Genomic DNA, 22,243 nt, shown 5'->3' on the forward strand with positions numbered 1-22,243 from the left:
AAGATGGGGCCAGGACCTGCATGGGCAAGAGTGCATTCTGGCAAGTGGATGGGATGGGATGGGGCTTTGCGTGGGGAGCAGCATCCAAGAGAGGGACTAATGGGTAGGGCTGAGGCTGGGATTGGAACTGGGATCACAGTTGCAGGGTGGTGACAGTACAGGACCCATGGCAGAGCCAGTCAGCACGCCTCTGCATGCAGAACTGGTGCTTGTTGCAGGGACGCGTAGGTAGCAGATTATGGCTCTGCTCTGGGCCCCAGCCCTGTGCTGTCAGTGCCCCATGATCCTGATGCTGGTCCTGGCCCCAGCCCCGCCTGTCCTGCTTGCAGATAATCGCTCCCCACTCACCTGCGTACCCATCCCATCTGCCTGCTTGAGCATGTCATGCCTGTGCAAGTCCCCAGCCTCTCTTCCTGGAGATCATGCCTGCCTGCTGCATCCAGCGCCCCGGCGGTAGGTGTAGGGTAGGTGGGTTGGAGTGCCTCGGCAGTGGGGCTGGGTCCAGTGGCAGTGGCAGAGACTGGCAGCCACAACTGGAAGGACCTACTGCTGTGGGGGCTGCTGGTGAAGCAAATCTAGCTGCCACTCTGCCCCAGCCCCGTTGAGCACCCTGGGGCAGCAGGACTGGCTACATGCATGTGGCCTGGGCTGCCCCCCATGCTTGGGCCAGGCGGGGCTGAGGGACCGACTACAGACTGGATAAAATCCCTTGGTGGGCCAGATCCAGCCTGTGGACTGTATTTTGCACACTCCTGGAATAGAAGTTGTCAAAGAGCAGGTATTGGAAATCTTGAAATTAACAGCAGCTGTGAAACTACCAAGCTCAAATCTCCCTTTGTTTTCATGGCTTTTAATAGTAATGACTATTAAAATAGATTAAAATAAAACTGGTCAGTTTTAGGGCTACTAGTGTTTTTATTGTCAATAGTGCTATAGTGCAATTTTTACATTAAGGTTAGATAAGTGCGTACCCTGAATAAGGCTATAGTCTTGATTCAGTTGCATGCCTATGCATTTTAAAGGTAGTAAAGTGCACATGTTCAGTAGCATGTAGTGTAAAGTAATTGTATGAATCCGGTATATGGGCTACATGAATTTAAGCCTAAAATATTTTTATAGTGCAGTATTACTGGCAAAATTATTGAAGTACATTATGAGAATATGCTACTTAATAAGTGGAAGAGTTAAAAATGAAATAAAAATACTACTGATGAAGTGGAAGAGTTAAAAATGATTAATAAAATACTGGACACAGTATACTTAAGGCATTAGAAAAAAGTGTGCAACATCTGGAAAATATGGATTGTAACATTTTTTTTAAGATTGTATAATATGAACAAGAGACCATATTAAGATTCCATGATTATTTACTTATGGAATTAATTCTAGATTTAATTATATTTTTAAAATGCATTTAAAGGCTGGCCTAAGAATTTATGATACTGTTCGTAAAGGGATTTAATAGAAGTCTTAGCCCTCACTTGCCTGGGACAGAGATGGTCAAAAGTGAATTATGAATGGTGGTGGTGACATCTAAATTCAATCTTCTGGAAAGTGAAGGCTACAGTATGACCTCCTTGGATTGAGGAGTACAGTGGCCCAAGTTCTGTGTGGTGTGTATAGCACAAATAGTAAGCATTTTAGTCCTGCTTCCATACAGTTGTGTCTCTGACGAGGCTTGTGAAATTGTCCCAGTGTTGGTTTCTAAACTAGCTTCCATCCTGCTTTAATACTGATGCAGTACAGAAAACATGCTTTCTGTCAGTCACCACTAACTTCCATCTTAAATACATTTACCATGATTTTTAACACCAACTATCCTTTTTTAAATAAAATATGAAGTTCCCATGCAGTAATTTATATATATTATTTGAGACTGAGGAGTTTTGGAAAGAAAACATTTAAACATTTGGGACCCAATCTTTTTTTGCAAAAAATTGGGGGAGGGGGCAAGGGACGGTTGACAGCTTTGAAGGGGGATAATCTTAGTAGCTAATGAAATTTTCCACCTGCTGTCCCAGATTTGGCAAAGGCAAACAGTGAAAATAAAAGGTCCATGGGATTTCTCTGAAAGCAAAGAACAGTGCGTTCCTTTAAACAGAGAGGGTGCCAACAAGGAAAGATACGGATTTGGAGGAGAAGCAGTAAAGCTAGGCAGCAAGAGCTAAGTTGGGCAGTAAGAGGAGGAGGGATGGAAAAAAGGAGAACTTTAATGCTACATTCTGCGTTCCTACTACCTCCCTCCATTTTTTTCTTCCTGCTTCTCCTCCCTTCTCAAAACTTATTAAATTACTGCTCTGGCTTCTTAGCTTGATACCGTCATTCAGTTCTTCTCTGCATTCTACTCTGCTCTTCCAAATCCAATTCTTTCAGCTGTTTCTCCTCCTAGTTGCAATCTTTGGAAAGACCCTCTGCTTGAGGAGATCTCTCCAGATCCTTTCTTTCTGAAGTCTGATCCAGTTTAAGAATAGTTCCTCTCTGGTGGCATATTTTATTTAGTCGGTACTCATCATTTTCAGAGCTGTCAGCCTCAGGTTTCTTTCTAATGGAATATAGCCCGAGTGTCATTCCTCTGTACCCAGGAAGTAGAGTTTTACCTAAAAGAGTCGAAGGAGTAAAACATTCAGTACAAAACATTTTCACACTTCACCAGCTGAAAGCTAAAATTGATTATATCTGTCCAGGAGCTTCAAAAATCTTAATCTGAATAGATTGTAGAACCAAGTTTTCAGGAGCTGGACCCCCAAAAGTTGACTGACTGGCCCCAAAAGAATTGGATTAGTTCTTTTGCATAGAACGGTGAGAAGAATGCAGAGTTAGGTATCTTTCAGAGTGGAGTGGAGCATATGTAGTTTAAAAGGAAACTGAAGGAAATGTAAGATGCTTGGCTATAGGGAGAGATGGGGTATATCAGGCTAACTAAAGAATACCCAGAAACACTAGTAGAAATTGCAACACAGAAAAAAAAAAAAAAAAATGCAAATCTTTCAACTTCTCTGATTCCTGAAAGAAGATCAAGCAGTTCGTCCAAGTCTTAATATTTCTTTTTCTTTCTTTAATAGATGAAGAACTGGAAGAGGAGGTACTTTCAATTAGATGAAAACGCAATTCGTTATTTCAAATCTGAATTGGTACGTTTCAAAATGTTACATTGTTTTCAAAATGTATAGAAGTAAATTTCAAAAGCCTATTTGGGGTTGAACTCTCTCTTTGAGGTTGTAAATGCCCTTTGCTGCTTTTGTGATTCTCTGACTTAGGAATCTGCTGCCTTGGAGACTAGTATGTCATTGTGAAAATTTGATTTTCAGTGAGAGAGAATGAATTTATAAACATACTCCACCATTGTCATTCATTTTAATCAATCATTTGTGCTTTTCAGGCTTATGTGTGAATTTCATGAAAATTGTCTTAAGGATAGTTGATATTGAAGTATCTCATGTTTAAGCTTTCCTGTGCGGCAACATACATTTGGTCATGGTAAATAAAGTTATCCTGTTCCCATTCAAACAATGAAACCGGTCAGTATTGGAGGGGGGTGAGGGGATTGCAAAAGTGTCAGGTTTTTTTGTCATGCTAATAGCAAATTAGTTTCTTAAGCTAAACAACTTTTTGGTCATTGTTAGTGTAATTGATTCATTGACCAAATGTTTCCTAGAAGGGTAGAGTCCGGCTCCAGGAGTGAAGACATAAGCAAATAAGAGCAGACTCTGCCTGTCACTCTCCCTGCCCAGGCTCTCTGCAAGGAGGTAATAAATTAGTTTCTGGAATTGGGTGCTGCTCAGTTTTATAGAAGTGATGAACTGGTGCCTTGAGTCTCAAAAGGCTGAAAACCACTGGATTAGATGTTTGATAACTTTGAGGAAACTTTTTTTTTTTTCTTGAAAGTGATGTGTTTTCACTTGTATAGACCTTCCAAGGCATCCAAGCCTCAGTCCTTTTCTTTTTCTCATGACAGCTGTTAGGTGGCATCATTTGAAAATATAGAACATAAGAACTGCCATTTAGTGGGTCAGACCATAGGTCCATCTTGTATCCTGTGTCGCACAGTGGCAGAGAGTGGATGCTGAAAGCAAGAATGAACTGTGTGAGACCAGGGTGTTTTCCACTGTTCCTCTCCCCCTTGCAGCCCTCCAGCATTTAAGGTCTAGGAAGGTCTGATTCAGAGTCTGGTTGCTTAACTCCCATATTCAATAGCTACCGATATCCGTATCTTCCAAGAATTTCTCCAGTCCCTTCTTCTGAACGTGGCTAAACTGTCAGCTTCTGCAACATCTGGTTTCAATGAGTTCCACATCTTAATTTTGTACTGTGTGAAAAAGAACTTCCTTTTGTTAGTTTTAAACTTACTACCTACTCGTTTCATTTTTGTGACCTTTAGTTCTTGTATTGAGACATTAGTAAATAACAAATTCCTATTTACTTTCTCTTCACCATTTAGTATTTTGTAAACCCATACTATGTACCCCCTCAAGCATTTCTTCTAAACTGAATAGGCCTAGCCTCTTTAGTCTTTCCTCAGTTTGCTCAAATATAAATGTGAAAGCTACCTTGCATTCTAAACACCCTCTGCTAGTTTTCACAAACGTTGTTAACAGGGATGGCCCGTATCGCGGGTGTGGGCCTTCTCATTTAGTATCTGACATTCTTCTTTCCTTGCTTCTCCCTGGAAAAGAACTGAACCTTTTCTTCTTTAGGGAAGAAGAGGGGCAAATGAGATTCAACTCTTTCATGCATATGTATGAGGCTCTGGTTCTTTGGATCAGACACTCAGATCAGTTTCTAGCTGTTTTACCGATACAGTGGAAAGCTCTATGGAAATGGTGAGGGTATTCAGAGCAAGACAAGTTGAAATTAAAATCTCAACCCCTGCCAGACACTAATGAAAGCAATACAGGTCATATGGCAAGTTGAAGCAATCTGTGAAATACAGCAGGAGAAAATGCTTTTCAAGTGGTAACTGGAACAAGTGCAGGGTCAGTAGCTACCCTTGCTTGTTACATCAGTTCTGTCAGAACATTGGCCAGTCCTGTCTAAAGCTGGATGCAGATTGGCACCAAGCTATTTCAGTTTTAGAATAAATGGGAATATAGCTTTGGTCGATGGGGTCACTGGACACTTTCCAGAGGAGGTGCCATGTGGAGTTCTGCAAGAATTATGACACTTTTGTCCTATTTGCAGTTACAGCAGCTCATGGAAAGGTGGTGGCATGAATTAAATCATCATCCACTTCAGATAAGAGTATTATGGCTTGCTCATTCCTCATCCTATTGGTAGCTGCAGAATCGGGTATAAACAGCAGGGCCCTCTCTTAAAACAGATGCTGAGTTTTCAAAAGAGGGATGTTTTGAAAGCATGTCCTTACCATTCTCAGAAAAATCTTATGTTTTGCAGATGTCTTGCAGCCTTTTTCTTTTTCACAATTCCCAAATTATTACCATTTGATACTGCATGTATTTCTGGGTCTTGTTACAGGGTCTTGCAGTCTTGTGATAGCAACAATATTGGCTTTAAGAGAAGAAAATTTGCTTATTTCTTCTTGAGCCACTTTTTTCTGATCGGTTTAAGTATGAGGGGAAAGCTAAAGCAAACAGTGACATGATTGCTGGAGTATATTGGATTCAGAATAAATAGACATTTGTGGTGGGGAGTTGCTTAGCTAAGACCAAACACTACAAGGCCTCATTTCAAAAAGGCTCACAGTTAATGGAGACTGTTCCATTGGTTTTGTTTTTTCCCAAATTGAAGCCAAACAGAGAATTCTGATTTAATACACAGGCATACTTTCATGATCTCGAATTCATAACCGTTGCATCCAGTATTTCATATACCTTTTCTTCCTCTCATCTTCTGTTGTGTTGGGAAACATCAAGGTTCAGTTGTAAGTTTTCTGAATGCCGGTCAGAGAATACAGTATCCTCCAGGTGGAGAATGATTGTACTTCTCACTGTTATGAAAATTCCAACGTGAAGTGTCTATTGAAATTAGCACAAAGAAGAATAGGAAATTTATCCATGCTACCTTAAAATTTTCATACTTCAAATTGTTAGGCAGCTTTGACCCTTCATGGAAACAAATGGGTCCTATAGAATAGGGATAGAAATTGACATCCATGGAATTGAGTTTGTTGTAGTTAAGTAGATTTAACTGTGCTATGTTGGAGGAGGAAACCATTCTCTTGCATTATACATTGTATTACGTATATTTTGTAGAAAGTAGATTTGGATAATTCTGGTTGTGGAAATTACCTCAACTGGAAGGATCTTAAGACCAGGGCATTTTCCAGTTCCCAGTAAATAATGAATATGTTTCTACCCCCAGGTTGCAAGCAGATTAAAATACTCTATTTTCTGGTAGGGAAAAGAGAAATTTGGGGCTAAACATGGATACATTATTACTATTCCCTATAGCAGCCACAGGGTGGCACATTAAACTGGTATTTGAAAGACCAGTGTTCTGTTTTCATATTGTTCAGGAAATAGGGAGATATATGACATTACTTTTCCTTCTTTGCCAAAAGTGTAACAAACTGAGCTGAATTTACATTACTTAATTCTTCAGTTTATTCTTTTACTGTAATATTTTCACGTTTTATACATGATCTAAAACGTCAGCATTTTTGTCTGGGTTCTGTCATTGTGAAAGGATGTAGCGATCAACTTTTCTTAGATACTAAAGAATACTTTTATGCTTTGTCAAAGTCTAGAGTTCCACCAATATCATTAAAGTATCTCCTTGTTACAGAATGAAGCATGCAATTAACATGAATGTATTCTTAATTATATTAGTGTCTTGCCATGCAGTTAACAAGGGTATTAACAAGTGTATGTTTCTATTATGGCATTGCATTTTAAATGTTTGTCTAGTGACAATTTTGGTTACAACTTATCTCTGGATAAATAGTATTTGGAGGGCCAGATTTTTTCATGGTTTATGCATATAGCTTTGTTTTTGTTCCCACTTATGCCAGCAGTAATTTTTTACCATTGGACACTACCTTTTGGTCTTTTGGACCATTGGACACTCGCTACCTTTTGGTCTTTTTGATGAGTTTGGTGTGTGTGTTTGTTTTTTTTGTTTTGTTTTGTTGTTTAAGAGATGAACTCTTCCTTACCTTGGGTTAATGTTTCACAGCAGAACCTAATTTGGAGCATTCTAATTTGTTTGTGGTCATTTTGTCTCTTTTTGAAGAGTGCATTGATGAAAGATTTGAAGCATTGGGTTCCTCTGAGCCTTATCCTGTTCACAGTGTCATGCTTAGGTACATAAGAAGTTTCAGGTCATCCGCTTCATTAACAAAACAAGTTCATGTCCTTACAAGTTTGTGGTGAACTCAGTGCTCTTGACTGTGTCAGCTGTAACATAACTGGCTGCCTTGAAAGTATCACTTTTGCAGCCTTGCTATTGCATTTCCGTCTTGACATCAAAATCCTGTTACGTACATAATAGGATTTTGACGTCAGAATTGATATACAAGAGCAGTGCTGCAGAATATTATTTTTTCTAGTCATTAAAATAATGATTTACTCAAGTCCTTTTCCTTTTTTGCAGGAAAAAGAACCTCTCCGGCTTATACCACTTAAAGAGGTCCATAAAGTCCAGGAATGTAAACAAAGGTCAGGAAAAGTAAACCTTTGTGCAAAACATTTTAAAGTGTAATTCATGGTGCCTTATTATGGCTACAGTGTAGGAAAAGCCAGTAGTCAGGTTTGATATATATGTGATTATCAGTCTGTCTAGGGATAAACAGTATTTCTGTGATGATTAGAACCAGCCAGGAGATCTGGATTCTTAATAGTTCCTAAATGCAAAAATGAGAGTAACACCCTTTTTTGTAAAGCATGGTGAGTCTATTAGGGAAAAGGTGTTAACTAGTATGCTACTTGGTACTTTAGAAGAATGATCTGCTTAAACAGAGATGCTTTCTTGGTCATTTATTTTTTACTCATATTTATGTTAAGTATTGATGACCTTTTTTGGATGTTGTCTTAGAAATAAGCTTACTAGGAGTTTTCAAAATAAAATTAAAGGCACTTTTACACGTGCTCTGATGCATTCTGATTAGAATGTGCCAGAGCAGACTCAATTAATCAAGTCTGCTCTAGCATTTTAATAAACACTCCAGCATGCTGCAGTGCCTCGTGTATTCAGCGTCCCCATGTTTGAAAATAGTTAAAAATGCCTCTGCCTGAAGCCAAAGCTTGTCGAACTAAAGCTTGCCCCACTGGCATTTCGAAACACAGGACACGGAATATACGAGATGCTGCACGTGTTTTGATTTAGAGTGGCTCCTGAGAGCTGCTTTAATTACCCTTCTTCCCCATCCCAGGGCACATATATAGGTGCCATAAGATTCTGAAAATAGTGATGTGAAATGACTTAAAGTCAATTTAAGTGCACTGTCTGTGAATAGGCAACTTTTTTTTGTGATACCTTTTAGTGGGCCAGCTGTATAGCTGGGAGAGAATTTTGACAAGCTTAGGAGCACATGCTGCCATTTAGGTCTGGAGGAGAGGCAGATGTGGCTTATGTTGTCTTTTAATGTGCATTCAAACAGCAGATTTATCAGAGAACTCATAAAGATTTATCAGAACATTTCTTGGATCATCACATCTACAACAATCCCACTTCTTCTGTGTGATTATGCTGCAATTCCTTAATGTAGGTTAATGCTGTCCAGTTTAATAAGAGAGAAGTTCCTTCCCATTCCCATCATGTGAAATCTTGCTAACCGAGGTGACTTTAAAAGTAGTGATAGGAAATTTCCTGTGATGTATTAAATCGGCAAATTCTTTATTGGTATAAACATTATAGTTCGGTTAAGTGGGTTTATAATATTGTGCTATTTTTTTAATACAGTATCACAAATATTTTGTCCTTAAGACATTTTCTCTAAACATCACTAAACCGAGCATATAAACTGATGCACTGAATTTTATCTAAAAGCTCATTTTGTGGGGTTAATTCTCAGATTTCTGGTACACTAGACTAGGAAGAATTGTGTGGTACAAATTGATGAGAGAAAGTACTGTATTAATAATATGGAGCCAAGGTTTTAGAGTGCATTTTTTTTTTAATATCAGGACACAAAGTTGGGTACAGGTAGATTCTGCTGAAGTCAGTGAGACTTGATCAGTGCTCTGTGTCTTTGGGATCATAGATGTCTAACTGTGGATTTGGGCAACACTCCTTTTGCCTACATCTTGATAATGATTTCAAGAGGGCTTTAAATAGCAATAAAATTAAGTCGATACTGCTCTGTCCTTTATCTCTTGCATGAAAGCATGGGGAAGACAGGTTGCATGTAGATTACTGATATTTATGCTGTTCAAAAGACTGCTTTTGTCTTCATGTAGTCTATGTGCACTAAACAGTGGATTCAGTGCTGACCACATTTTGAACTATGGTTACTACAGGGAAATTGACTGTTGTATACATCCTGAGGTTGAATTCAAATAAGATTTTGAGAAAAAAGTAACTTCATTTGCATTGCACAAGCTATGACAGGTGGTGTGCAGCTGGCTGCTAAAGACTGCAACTTGCTGAAAGTTTGAAAATATAAAAGTGAAGTTTTCAAGTAGTGCATTACCATCTAAGTGAGAAAAAGTATCTGATTGTGCAGTTTGGGTTCATAATACCATGTTCATTGCAACCTCTTTTAAGCATTTTCAGATGATCATCTTTTATATAGAAATCTTAAATATTTTCCCACGCATACTTTTTGTTCTATTTTTATATAGCAGAGGGAAAAATAACTTGCTTTAACTGTCTTTAGATGTGTTGTGTTGTTTTGTTTTCTTTTACAGTGATATAATGATGAGAGACAATCTCTTTGAAATTGTAACAGCTTCTCGAACGTTTTATGTGCAGGTAATCTTTTTCTCTGGATAAAACCAGATCTTTCTGCAAGAAAATTTAAGTAGGAACATTTTTGCTGATTAAAAACTTGTTTAAATACCCCACAGTTTTCTTGAAAAAACTCCAGTATTCCCTTTCTAGCATACATTCCTTGTGAAATATGATAGTATATCAGAACCTACAGTAGTTGTTTTTGTCATGTTTTAATTTAGCCTTTCTTTTCAGTTTTCTTCTAAAATACATGTAAGAAATTTCAGAATGATCGCAAGAATTGAATAACCTTGATGTTTATAAAATTGTGAATTATCAGTTGACATAAATTATCTGAATTCCTTATTAGTTCAATATATTTGACTTTTCATAAATTATTTCTATTTAGTCGCTTGTGAATTTAAAGTATGAGGACTTTGAGTTCAGTGGTCAACCATTTAAATTGATAGCCTTCATTCATTCACAACATCTATTACAGTCCTAGCTATAGTAATTTTTAGGCTTAGGACCTATTTCTTTTTTAAAAATGTCTTTGTGTACTCTGTTAGGTTACTTGATGCTTTCGTAACAAATGTGTTAGTGATTCTTTCCATCTCTTTGAAAATTAATAGTATATACATATAAAAGTACATGCTGAAAATCTACTCTCACCTTCTTACCGTGATGGTTTTGAAAATTATGGATATTTTACTTATTTTTGAACCCAACAAAATGTACCAAAATTCTTTTTCTGTGCAAGTGTGAGAGTTAAAATTTGCAAGGTAGCTTGAATGAAGAAATATTAGCTAGAATATTCTGGTCTATGGATCTATCCAGATGAGGAATTTTTAAATTTGAGGTAGAAGGGGGTGTGGAGTGTGGTGGGAGGGGGAGGTAAAATCAGAGTTATAAACTTTTCCCCCAGACTCATTATATGTCAAAATGATTGAGAGTTTACACTATTGGGATGATCCCTGGCAATTTCTTAGTGTAAAAAAATGCCCAAATAAAACATTTTGGTGGCAGCTCTGATTCTCTGTGACAAATATGATTGCCTTATCTAAAGTCACCCAGTTGAGAGTCATTCTGGGTTGCCTGCACACTTACTTTGGTATTGTACCTAATTAATGTTATATTAATATTAGTTATTACTGAAAACCAAGGGTTTTGCACCTTGTACACCTGATTTTTTTTTTTAGGTAATAGGTTTAAATAATCATTCCATGGGATGATAACATACTGGAGCTTTTTAAAGCGCATCATGAGTTCATTAGCACACTTTTATAAAGAAGGTATAGCAAATTATCATCCTAATATAGAAAATACTCATTTGAAAGGAAGTTTTGATAAATGGTGGTGTTGTGATGCATCCCAGGTATATGCCATTTGATGAAGGTCAGCTGGGGAGTGGGAGTGTAAGATTTGGAAAAATCCCTCCAAAAACAAGTAAACAAAAACTTTCAGCCATTAATGCATAACAAATCAAATATAAAGATCATACTCAAAGCATTTAAGAGTGGAAATGTCCGTGCAGTTTTTATTAAACTCTCCCCCTCCACCCCAACCCCCCAAACCCTCCTAATTGGTGTCAATTAGTTGGGACGTGGGATGGAGATAGGAGTCTAGCAGAGAATCTGCCAAAAGGAATGGTTTCTGCTGGGTGAGCTGCACCCTCCTATATAAATTGCGGCCAGCAGCAGATGATAACTGCTTTGAGAACCTGTTAGTACAGATTGATAAAACTGTTTGTTTCTGTTCTCTCAGAAACACCAACTAATTTCTGTGCCTAAAAGCAAGTGATAGAAAACAGAAGCACAGAAACAAGGAAAAGTATTGTATTTGTGTTACCCCAATAACATGAAGCAGTGGAGTTTGAAAAACAATGATTTGTCCTATTGTGAGCAACTGGTTAACAATATAGTTCTTATTATAAACAATTCCTCTTGTGTCCCATCTTTTAATTTGTGGTTGTTGAATTAGATTCAGGCAGCAATCAGTGTAATATGCATGCAGAAAAATTTGCATAATTAATTCTAAAGGAAAGAAAACAGTACAGTTCAGCCTCATTAATTCAGAATGCAGGAGACCAAAACGCCATTGACTTTAACATAAACGGGTTTGAAATAAATGTATGTGTGCTGATTTGCACATTGGTGTCCACAAACTTAGTTCACCCATAATCGATGCTTTTTATTTTTTTGCAAAATGTTGGCAGTTTCAGCACAAGTACATTGTTAATTATTATTATTATACATCAGGGTCAACAATGTTTCTATCCATGATGATCCCTCAGCCCCATGCTACTCACTGTTTGTGTACTTCAAATATCCCCTCTCCCTCTCCCAAAAGATTCACGTGCTAATTAGCTCTCCACTGATGACTGGAATGGGGTGTTCTTGTCACGAGTCCTGGGACTCTCCAAAAATGTATGTGCAGATGAGTCATGGGGCTGCCTGGTCCATCTCCACCCCATGGAGGGCAGGGCTACATGGGTCGCATGTGATATGCCAAGTACAGATGTGACAGAGCTTCTCATTTGCATAGACATTTGGGAATGTTTGCCAGACATTTAAGGCTGGAGAAGGAACATTGGAAATGGGAAAGAAAGGCACCGCTCAGCTGTGGGAATGAAGAGGAAGATTAAATGTATTTGACATAGTGGTTCACTATGACTTGAATAAAAAATCGGTGCTGAGAAGGACTGAATGCAATGGCTAATCTGTCTGATTTAGGTGTGCTGTACTAACCCAGACTTGTGGTAGGTTCCACCAGCATCTTTGCCCCATGTGGGTGTTTGCCTTGTGCCAAGTGTTTTGTGGGCATCCTCAGTGCAGCCTCCGTTCAGTCAACTTCATAACTGGTTTCTGTGACTGAGCACATGCTGCAGCAGTTTAATGACAGATAACATATTTTCCTGGTCCAAGGGATCAGAAAACAGTTTCAGATTTCAAAGTAGTTGTATTTTGAATTATCCAAATTGTAAAGCCTGCAAAAATCTGTCTTTTCAGCTGGGGAGTGACAGTAGCTTAGAAGAATCTGATACTTTGAACTATCTGATGTTAAACTAATGAGACTTTACTGCAGTTGGGTTTTGGTGTTAAAAATGTATAAACTACCAAAAATATCAAATGTCTGCATTTTCTTTGCAGTTTCACAACAGAAAAAGTGGCTCAGTTATTTTATGATGATGAAGAATATATTTCCTCTTATGTTTTGTATACCAGTTAGAGTTGACTTGAAAATTATTAGGTAGAAAATACTATTTTTGATTAATATGCAATAGATTATGACCAGGGTTCTTCCACTGGTCCTCTCTGAAACAATCTGTATATGCACTATTGTTACCAATAGTAACCGGTTAGTGTAAGATTCCTGCATACCCTTCTATTCATTCCTACTTCCCTTGGGCTGAAAGTCTGAGCTTATTTAAAACTCACTGGGGCAGGGAAGTCTTATATGTGATGTTTGTGGGTACTTCCATCATAATCAACGTTGTCGTATGGAGGAATGGAGTACCATTTGTCTGATCATCTCCGATGGTTGTGAAATTAGTCTGATATCAGCATGAGTTTAGAAGAGGTTGCTTACTGAGAGAGAAGGGAAAAATGCTTGAGTGTTTCCCTGACCTTTGTTGATATCTGTTTCACTGACCACTTTGCAACCCCAGAAGCACTGGGAGGAGGTATAATTTGCATTAGCAAGGAAAAAAGGATAGTGTTGTCTTTAACAATATCCTTCCTTCTCAGCATTTTTGGGGGAGGATACTTGGAAAGGGGCATCATCTGAATTGATCTGGTGGTCTGGCCAGTGCAGTTCAGGTAGCCCCAGGAAGAGGGTTCAGAAGCTCCCTCCCTCTAGTCTGAATCCTCTCATTTGTAGTAGCAACTCCCTCTGTCCCTTTTGGGATTGGGCTAGTTGTCTTTTGGGCCTGCAGAGGAATTTTTCTCTTGCTGCTAGTTTGGCTGAGGAGGGGTGATTTGTATCAGGGTAATAGGTGGGAAGTGTCAAATCCCAATACTCTTTCCATGGGAATCCAGTTCTCTGACAAAGTAGAAGCTGAAGAGAGATGGGGAAGCACTGTGGGATACTGGAGGACCCTGGGGTCCCCTGTTGTACTTTGTAAATCTTGTGCATATACAGGAAGCACTTCATTGTTGAAGCACTTACAAAGTTTGTGCTTCGTTTGGGGTTATTTTTAGAGTGTGCCAGCCGTTTTTGGAGGACTTCAAAGAATGTATACGTCTATCTTGCAAGACTTTTGAAGTGCTTCATCTTTAGCTAATTTGTTTTATTTTCAATTGCAAGCATTTTCACCAAGTTTAAACAGCTGTATGATATGAAGGGCTAACACTTTTGATTTGTCTTTGAATTTAGGCAGACAGTCCAGAGGATATGCACAGCTGGATAAAAGCAATATCTGGTGCCATAGTAGCCCAGCGGGGACCTGGAAGATCAGCAGCTTCTGTATGTTTTTATGAGCTTTAGATAATGCTCCTTTTAGGTGGTGGTCAGTCTTGTACCTGAAGTTCTTTTGTTTTCTTTTCATCTACCTCCCCCAGTTTTATAGTAACATATCTGTATGAACTTTCCTAGAAATTGGATTTGCATAAAACATTTTCATTTCTAAATGAATACTTACCTTAGTGCAGTTTGTATGTAGCTTTGTGTGCACTGTATTGTCTTAAATAGGTAGATAGTACAAGTGCCATACATGAAGACTCTTCTGTTAATTCAGTATGAGCTCTTTTCACTAAACTTACCAGTTTTAGGACTTAAGTAGAATCTTTCTAATTCATGTGATACTTTTGATTATTAAATTTTGCAATCAGATGCCAATATACTGATTTTCAAATATTTTGACCTAAGCTTCCACATCTTCAGGATCAGCCATGGCCATTTGTCATGTTAGTAGGTAGGCATCTCAGTTTTAATGTAGATGATTCTGAAATTGCGAACTCATGCGAATGAGAAGTTTGGCTGTGGGAGGCCTAATGTGAACACCATCTAGCATTACTGAACTGAGTCTCTGCAACCGATGTAAATCTTGGTGTTTGTGGAGCCTATGCTTGACAGTGTTCATAAATCTAATTCTAAATTAAATACTTCAATGTTTTCACATATTTATTATAATTTATGCTGATAATTAAATAGTGTCACTTAAGTCCAGATTTATCATGGGATGCTTTACAGTTCAGATGCTGTAAGATATGGCTTTCATCTTTTGGCTCTGGAAAATTTTGTAATAAGATTAATATACTGCTCCCATACATAATACACTGGAAATCAAGGAACTGAAATCTGGCTATTAAAAATGCTGTTATTGATGATGTGCTAATACAATTTGCTGTTGATTGACTTGTACATTTTTTCCCCAGCTAGTAATTTAATAGCTCTTTCCTTTTTACATATATAAAAAAAACCCTGCCACCTTTTAAAATATACTCGGTTATAAAAATGTTTTCTGGGGGAGATGAATGTATAGAAAAGAGTTATCTTGTTCGTGTATGCTTTGTGGTGGGGCTAACTGAGCGATCTTGCAATGACTTTCGGCAACACATTCTCTTTTTTCCCCTCTTTCCCCAAGTGTAGGTTACTCTAATCTTAGCTTTGCACTGTGTTCCAGATGCGGCAGGCCAGAAGGCTGTCAAATCCTTGTATACAGAGGTATACATCAAGAACTGGTGAATGCAGCACGTATGTGGGCTCTCATGTAAACTTGCCTTCTTAAGAGAGGGCTAGAATTTAAAGCAGTAATTTGCACTATGTAAAACTAAGAGTTAATCTCGCTGCCTTTTGCAGTTCCATCATTACCATTATTAAAAACTAACTCACTACTTCACGCCACTTATTAGATTTGCACTTACTTCCTCTTTACTTAAAAAATCAAATTGACTTGGAAATGTCAGACTTGTGCTTGCACTCAAGACTGTTTCCTCAGTTTTAAAATATAAATTTTACATATATGAAATTTAAATACAACACTGTGTAAAAGGGAAGATACTAAAATGTTGTTTGAATTTGCATGAGAGTTCATATTTCCATTTTACTGTACATCGTTCCAAACCTTGCAAAAGCGGCATTAAAAGTAACAGCTACCCTGAAATAATGCTCAGATATGTGCGTGCACACATGCACATTTATAACTACAATAATATTGGGAAGGATAATATTGTAGCCTGATTTGCATGTCTTTTAAGATCAAATGCATGAAATGATTAGTGAAAATTTAGAAGGGTTAACTTGCAATCAGTATCCTATTCAAAGCTATATACACTATAAATAGTAAAAGAGCATAATGTGTTAACTATGAACTTATAGCCAGTTTCGGGTAGCAGAATCTGATCATTTTTAGATGTGATTTAATAAATATCTTATTAAAAATGTTGATGTAATTATTCACTGTTTTGACCACAGAGGTTTATTTTAAATTCAGGTTTTTAGTTTCCTTCACTGAAATTATTAATGAAAATAAACCACTGAGCCACACAGCAAAGCCGCTTTCTCATTTAAAGAAGGAAAAGTGGTGTGGCAAGCCAACTATTAAGCATAAAAACCCTACAAAATTATTCCTTGAATTGCTGCCAAAAACAAAATGGAAGGCTGAGCAAGATGAAATTATTAATACAGATGGTAATAACTGTTGTATGCACAAAAGCACAATAGCTTTTGAAATACAAATATTTACTACTGCTCCAATGTATTGGCAATATTGATGATTTGGAAACATGAACTTGGAAATGTGTACCTAGAAATTTAAAATGTCAGTACCTCATTTTAAATTGTACAAATGATATGAAAATATTTTTATGCTTCATATAGGATGTTTGCATCTTTGACAGACATCGTATAGTGAAGTCTGGAAGTAAATATCTTAATGGCATGATGTATCATAGTGGAAGTATTTACAAGCATAGTTTGGTTACCTTTTGGCTACAAGTTATTAAAGATGATATATTATCTCATTACCTCAAATGACAATTTTGGAAAGAGTCAGCAGAATGGAAGTACAAATAATAAACCTTTATTTGAAAATGCCTTGCCTGTCAGTTTTTAGAAGTAATTGCATACTTAATTTCTTTAAATATTGCTATTACATTTTTCTAAAAAGAATAATTTAGGCCAAAAATCTAGATTCTAAAACATTTATTTTTAAGAATTTTTTCCAGATTTCAGTAAGCAATTTGCCAAAAGAGGCCTCATTAGCTTCTAACGGTAGTGAGTTATTCAGAATATTTTGCATTGTGGTTAAGTAGCGTACAATGGAGGAAAAAGATCAGTAGCTAGAGAGCAGAACTGTAACCTGCTTTAACTTGACTCAGCAGGGTGTTCTCACTACGAGCAGCGAGTGAGTGTTCCATTCTGTTTTAGCATTTTGAATGGAAACATATATTTTCATGAAAACATGTTTTGAATACATTTTCCACTTGCAATTAGTTTTTCCATCTTAAGACACCGTTTCCAATAGATATTGAAGCTCACATCTTCAGCCAGTTTGCCATTTAAACATATTAGCAAAACCAAGCTGATTTGCTTTTCTACATTCTTGTTACAAAATGTAAAGAGGTACCAAACTTGACTTCAGAAATTTAACTTGATTTCTTCACTTAAAATGGAGATTTGCTATCACATACGGCTGTAAGCTCACATTTAAAAGTGCATTGCCTTTGGAAAGCACCTGCCTCCTGCTGCTATGGCTGATGCTTTGCTTCATGGGGTTTTTTTTCCCTTTGTTTTCAGAGAGCAAAGTCTGAAGTTGTTACTAACACATTAATGACTCTGACAAACACTCCTCCTTTACAGGAGCATCCCGACTCTTCTTCAGAATACGGCTGCGCTGTCTGTTCTGCCAACACCACAGCAGCCGCCTCACATTCCACAGCCTCTCGCAACAACAGTCTGGTCTCCAACCTTAACTCCAAACACTCTGTCTTGGAGAAGCGAGGATTTCACGAATCTTTTACCAAGACCAAGCCAGGGAACTACAAGGTCCAGACTGTCCCTACAAGAGAACCAGCTTCCAAAGTGACTGTGCAGGGCCTGTTGGAACCTCAAAGTAAAAATGGCACTCAGGAACAGGATCCTGGCCCAGTGGATCTGGATGATGCAAGCCTTCCAGTCAGTGATGTGTAATAATGGAAGTGTTTGGAGAATGATCCGTTTGCTTGGTCCTTATAATTCCCTTGCTCAGACTTTTAGCCAAAGAAGATTATAAGAAGAAAGAACAAAGAGAATGGAACACTGATTGTTTTGCATATGGGTGTGTGTACACTCACACACGTATCATTATATATATGTTTAAATGATTATATACTGCCTTTTAAATGAGGGTTAGAAATGGACCTTTATGCTTCTTCTCAAAGCCTGATGGTTTATCACTTACTAGGGAGGGGCCAAAAATACGTGATTCAAAAATGTACTGCTGCCAGTAAACCAGGTACCAGCACTCTTCATCCTCAAATTGGCAAACCCAAAACTGCATTAAATATTTTAATGCTATGCTGTGGAAAATGTATTGCCAACAAATATGATTATTTAACTTTGTTATAAAGTAGGTTAAGATTTTAGACATATGTGAGACTTGTTGCTCTGCTGTTTTGAAAAGGTTGGTCTGACTTTTTTTCAGATTTCGGGGTAAGTTGGAAAAAGTTTCTGTTCTTACAAGATCAGCAGTATCTATAGAAATATTATCAAACTAAGAATTCTGAACTCCCTTAGAATTCCAAATATATGGTGCTGTAAAATTTGCATTAGAATACTATTTTGAATAGTAAGCCTATTTTTGATGCACACCTAAAAGTGGGTTGCTATTTTTTGCACATTTGGATTTTAATGGACCACCTGAAATGGTATTTTGGAAGGGGAGAAGGGAAATCAGACTCTTGCATCTTAGACCTTTGAATTAAACAGGTTTTATATTGTATTTCATTAGACTCTGCAGCAGTTGTTTTATTAAATGTCTAAAGTTATTGTTTAAGATTTACTTATTTGAGATTTGGTTTTCTTACCAGTGATCTGTGAACAGTTCTTGTTTCTGTATTTCAATTGGTGGAAGACCTTCTTATTTGGTTCGTCATAATTGGTACTGAACTGTTCATAGTCATGCAATTGTGGCCTGTAACTTTTGGTGCACTAATAATCTAAAGTGCCTGTGGTTTTTGTTTGTTTGTTTGTTTTCTCTTCATTGTTAAATGTTTGAGGATAGGTGTATACACAGACCTTACTCTAATGATTTTGAACCTTGGGTTGAAATTCTTTTGAGTAGCATAGTTCAAAACAACTATTTAAAATAGAAATTCTCATGCTAGGTATACCAGCATATTGGTGTTGCATCTACTAGCTGTGCAATATGTGGTTTTTTTAAACTGAATATTTGTTATACATGACTATGTTATGGGGCTTCAGTGATACAAGCGAAAAATCTCAGAAGCTTTACATTTCAAATATTTGAGTAGATCAAACATGTATTGTTCCATAGTTAAGTTTTGAAAATGTTTGCTTCGACCAAAAACCCTACATATTTCTCATGATGCTGCTTATTGTGATTCAGATTTTCTAGTTTTTCCATACTGTTTGTCTTCTAGAACTTAAGTTACATATCACAAAGTCATATCCATCTCTCCAGCTTCCAAACTGACTTCTTAACTGAAAGACTCAGATGGCTTTATTATATGAACCTACTGATTTGAGAGTAGAGAAGTTGATTTAATGCAAGAATCAGCTATGAGTGAGTTTGAAAACCATTAATTAAATATGCACCTTCAGTTTTTTTTATCCATAAGCTAAATGCTGTTTTGAAACAATGGTATTTGTAAATTACACTTTTCATTTGTCTCTCCAAGTATATGTGAAAACTAGCACAGAATTGAAATTTATTGTACAAGTCTCAACTCGTATTATAGATTTTATCTTGTATCAAAATAAGACGATGGCTCTTTAAAAGCTTATTTTTGACGAGTTGATTTGTGTGGAAGACACTTTGCATTGAAATATTTTTACTGTAATTCTAACATCTAAAATCAGTTGCTCTGGTACAGCTTTCACACTGCATGTTCATTTTACTATATTTTAGTATTGGAAATCTTACATATGGGGTGGAGGTAAAACAGCTCCATGATGGAACTATAGAAAACATAGAGCTACCTTTGTAGTTCAGTAGCATAGGAAAATATTTGTTGTTGGTAATTGTCAGGGTCTCCTATTTATCAGTACTTTTATAAATCTATGGAATTGTTAAATTATTTTAGAACCAGTGCTGTTTCCTGTAAATATGTCACATTTAAATTGTCAATAAATCAGTTTAATTGTCAATAAATTGGATATCTTAATGTTGCTGACTTTTTGTTTTGTACCATGTTCTCTTTCAGAGCAGGATAAATTTCAGCATGATGAGTAAAAATTATTTCTTTGGAATGGTATATTGATTGCATCATTTGCTTAATTCTTCCATGTTGAACACAGTAATGACACAATAAGCAGAAGTATTCTTTATTTTAGCAATTTGGGTCTTCGCTGCCAACTTCCATTATGGAACATGAATGCCTTTTGCAGGGAGAGGGCAGAAATCTTTTCCTTTATTTGGCTTTTCTAGGTCGGTCAGTTCTGCTAGCCTTAAAAAAGTTTGAAACAGCCTGTACTTCAACCATAGCACAATAAGTACAATGTCTCTGAAATGACTGGTTTGAAAAGAGTGTGTTTGTATGTGTGTGTTTGGCTAAATTATATGCAAGTGCTTTAGAATCTCTGTAGATGAAAATGTGATATTCCTATTGCTAAAATACAGCCATTTCTCTTGTTTAAAGGTGGCAACACCGCATGAGAGTCAGATAAAGGAATATCTGACTGAAATTATAAAAGGAACTTTATATATAAGGGAATTTTATATGTAGTGGTAATTATCCAAATTCAAACTTGCCTAGGACATGGATTAAAACCCCTGTAAGTATTGACAATGGCTATAGCAATGGGGGTCAACAGTTTTTGCAGGCATGTCACCAGTCCACCCCACACCCTCCCCAAGTGCCACACTGATTCCCTTCCCTGTACTGATCTGCTTTCTGCTCCTGGCTCAATCTGCCATGTGCCACACACAAAGGCTGCCTGTGCTGCAGGTTGGCCATTCCGTTCCTAGATTAAAAGATAACATGACCCTCCTTCCCTGGTTGTGTTATCTTCTAGCTTAGGGAAGACTAGTATCTAAGCATCTTGGTCTTAGAAGTATTAATCTTCACAATAGTGATCTAAGGAAGTGAGAAGCTACTTTCCCCATGTAGGAGCAGAGAAATTGTCTAACCATGGTCACAGTACAAGTCTGACAGAGTAGGAAATTGAGCTCAGGATCTTAAATCTCAGATGGCCAAATTTATAAAGGTCCTATAGGATTGCTAATGCTAAAAATTAGCAGTCAAAGTACTTGTCTGGCACCTAGATTAAAACCCCTGTAAATACCAACAATAGCTACAACATTGCGGGGGTCAAACTTTTTGGCAGGTGTGCCACCCAAGTATTGCACCAACTTGTTACTACTTTGGCTTGTTACTACTGACTTACTGATTCGTCAGCCTTTTCCCCAAAGGTCTGCTGTCCTCATTATGACCGTTATACCCTGGCCATGGTTAGTTTGAAACAGGTTGCCAGGCTCAACGTTCAGCTATACTACCTCCATTTATTATCTCATCTAAACTGAGCAGATACAATCCAGCTCAGTACCTGGCTATATTCCAAGGGAAACCTAAGTGCTGTACTATGGAAAGGATTAATGATTTATCTTTTTATGGCTATAAATCAAAATTCTTTTTGCCAGTTTATGAAAAGTTTATATGAGGTTCTTAGGTTTGGAGGACCCAATTCATGTTTCCAAGTAGTAAATGCCAAGCAGACAAAGCATCTGTTACCCAAACCTTACCTGAAAATTCTTATCCTAGTTCACACTTTTTACCTAATTACCTCCCCCCCATGTGTGCTCTTAACTCTCGATTCTTATTTTTTTCCATTCTAATGCCTTTAGAAAATTGTCCTTTTCCTAACCCTCACCTGTTATGCGAATCAATTCAGATATTTTGTCTTACTACCACTGGTGGTGAAGGTAAATGTTTGTCAATTGGTGCACGTTGATAACACTAATTACAACAAATAAAGAAACAAATTATCCTGTTGCTTACACTGGTATAGAAATGGTCAAAACTTCCTTATTGCAATATTGCATGTTTTTAAATTCAAGTACCAAACACTCAGACCAAATAATTGTACATAACTGAGTGCGCAGTAGTGTGCATATATATTAATTTAAAACACTGGCATATCCCTATTTTTCAGCTTTACCTTTTGGGTAGAGAAAAAACATTAGCTGATTATGTGGAACAGTGAGATGTTAACACCACCTGGAGGTCACATACACTTAGTGTGAACTTAAAACATTTTC

At 37.3% G+C, this 22,243-nt stretch overlaps 1 protein-coding gene across 5 annotated transcripts in view; it reads left to right on the plus strand.

Moving 5' to 3' along the window:
• PLEKHA1 (pleckstrin homology domain containing A1) overlaps window positions 1-20,150 on the plus strand; it is a 90,386-nt gene extending 70,236 nt beyond the window's left edge. For 2 of the 5 annotated variants that reach the window (XM_019502944.1, XM_019502943.1), the window contains 5 exons: window positions 3,063-3,131; window positions 7,549-7,613; window positions 9,804-9,867; window positions 14,200-14,289; window positions 17,626-20,150. In XM_019502944.1, coding sequence (XP_019358489.1) covers window positions 3,063-3,131; window positions 7,549-7,613; window positions 9,804-9,867; window positions 14,200-14,289; window positions 17,626-17,955 — 618 coding nt within the window. In that variant the 3' untranslated portion in view covers window positions 17,956-20,150. Of the gene's footprint in view, window positions 1-3,062; window positions 3,132-7,548; window positions 7,614-9,803; window positions 9,868-14,199; window positions 14,290-15,448; window positions 15,520-17,562; window positions 17,606-17,625 lie in introns of those variants that run through there. The other 3 variants (XM_019502947.1, XM_019502945.1, XM_019502946.1) reach the window with 3 other exon arrangements.
• The last annotated feature ends 2,093 nt before the right edge of the window (window positions 20,151-22,243 follow it).

This window comes from Gavialis gangeticus, unplaced genomic scaffold, assembly GCF_001723915.1.
Source record: "Gavialis gangeticus isolate Ggan-Ray unplaced genomic scaffold, GavGan_comp1, whole genome shotgun sequence".
Taxonomy (NCBI): domain Eukaryota; kingdom Metazoa; phylum Chordata; order Crocodylia; family Gavialidae; genus Gavialis; species Gavialis gangeticus.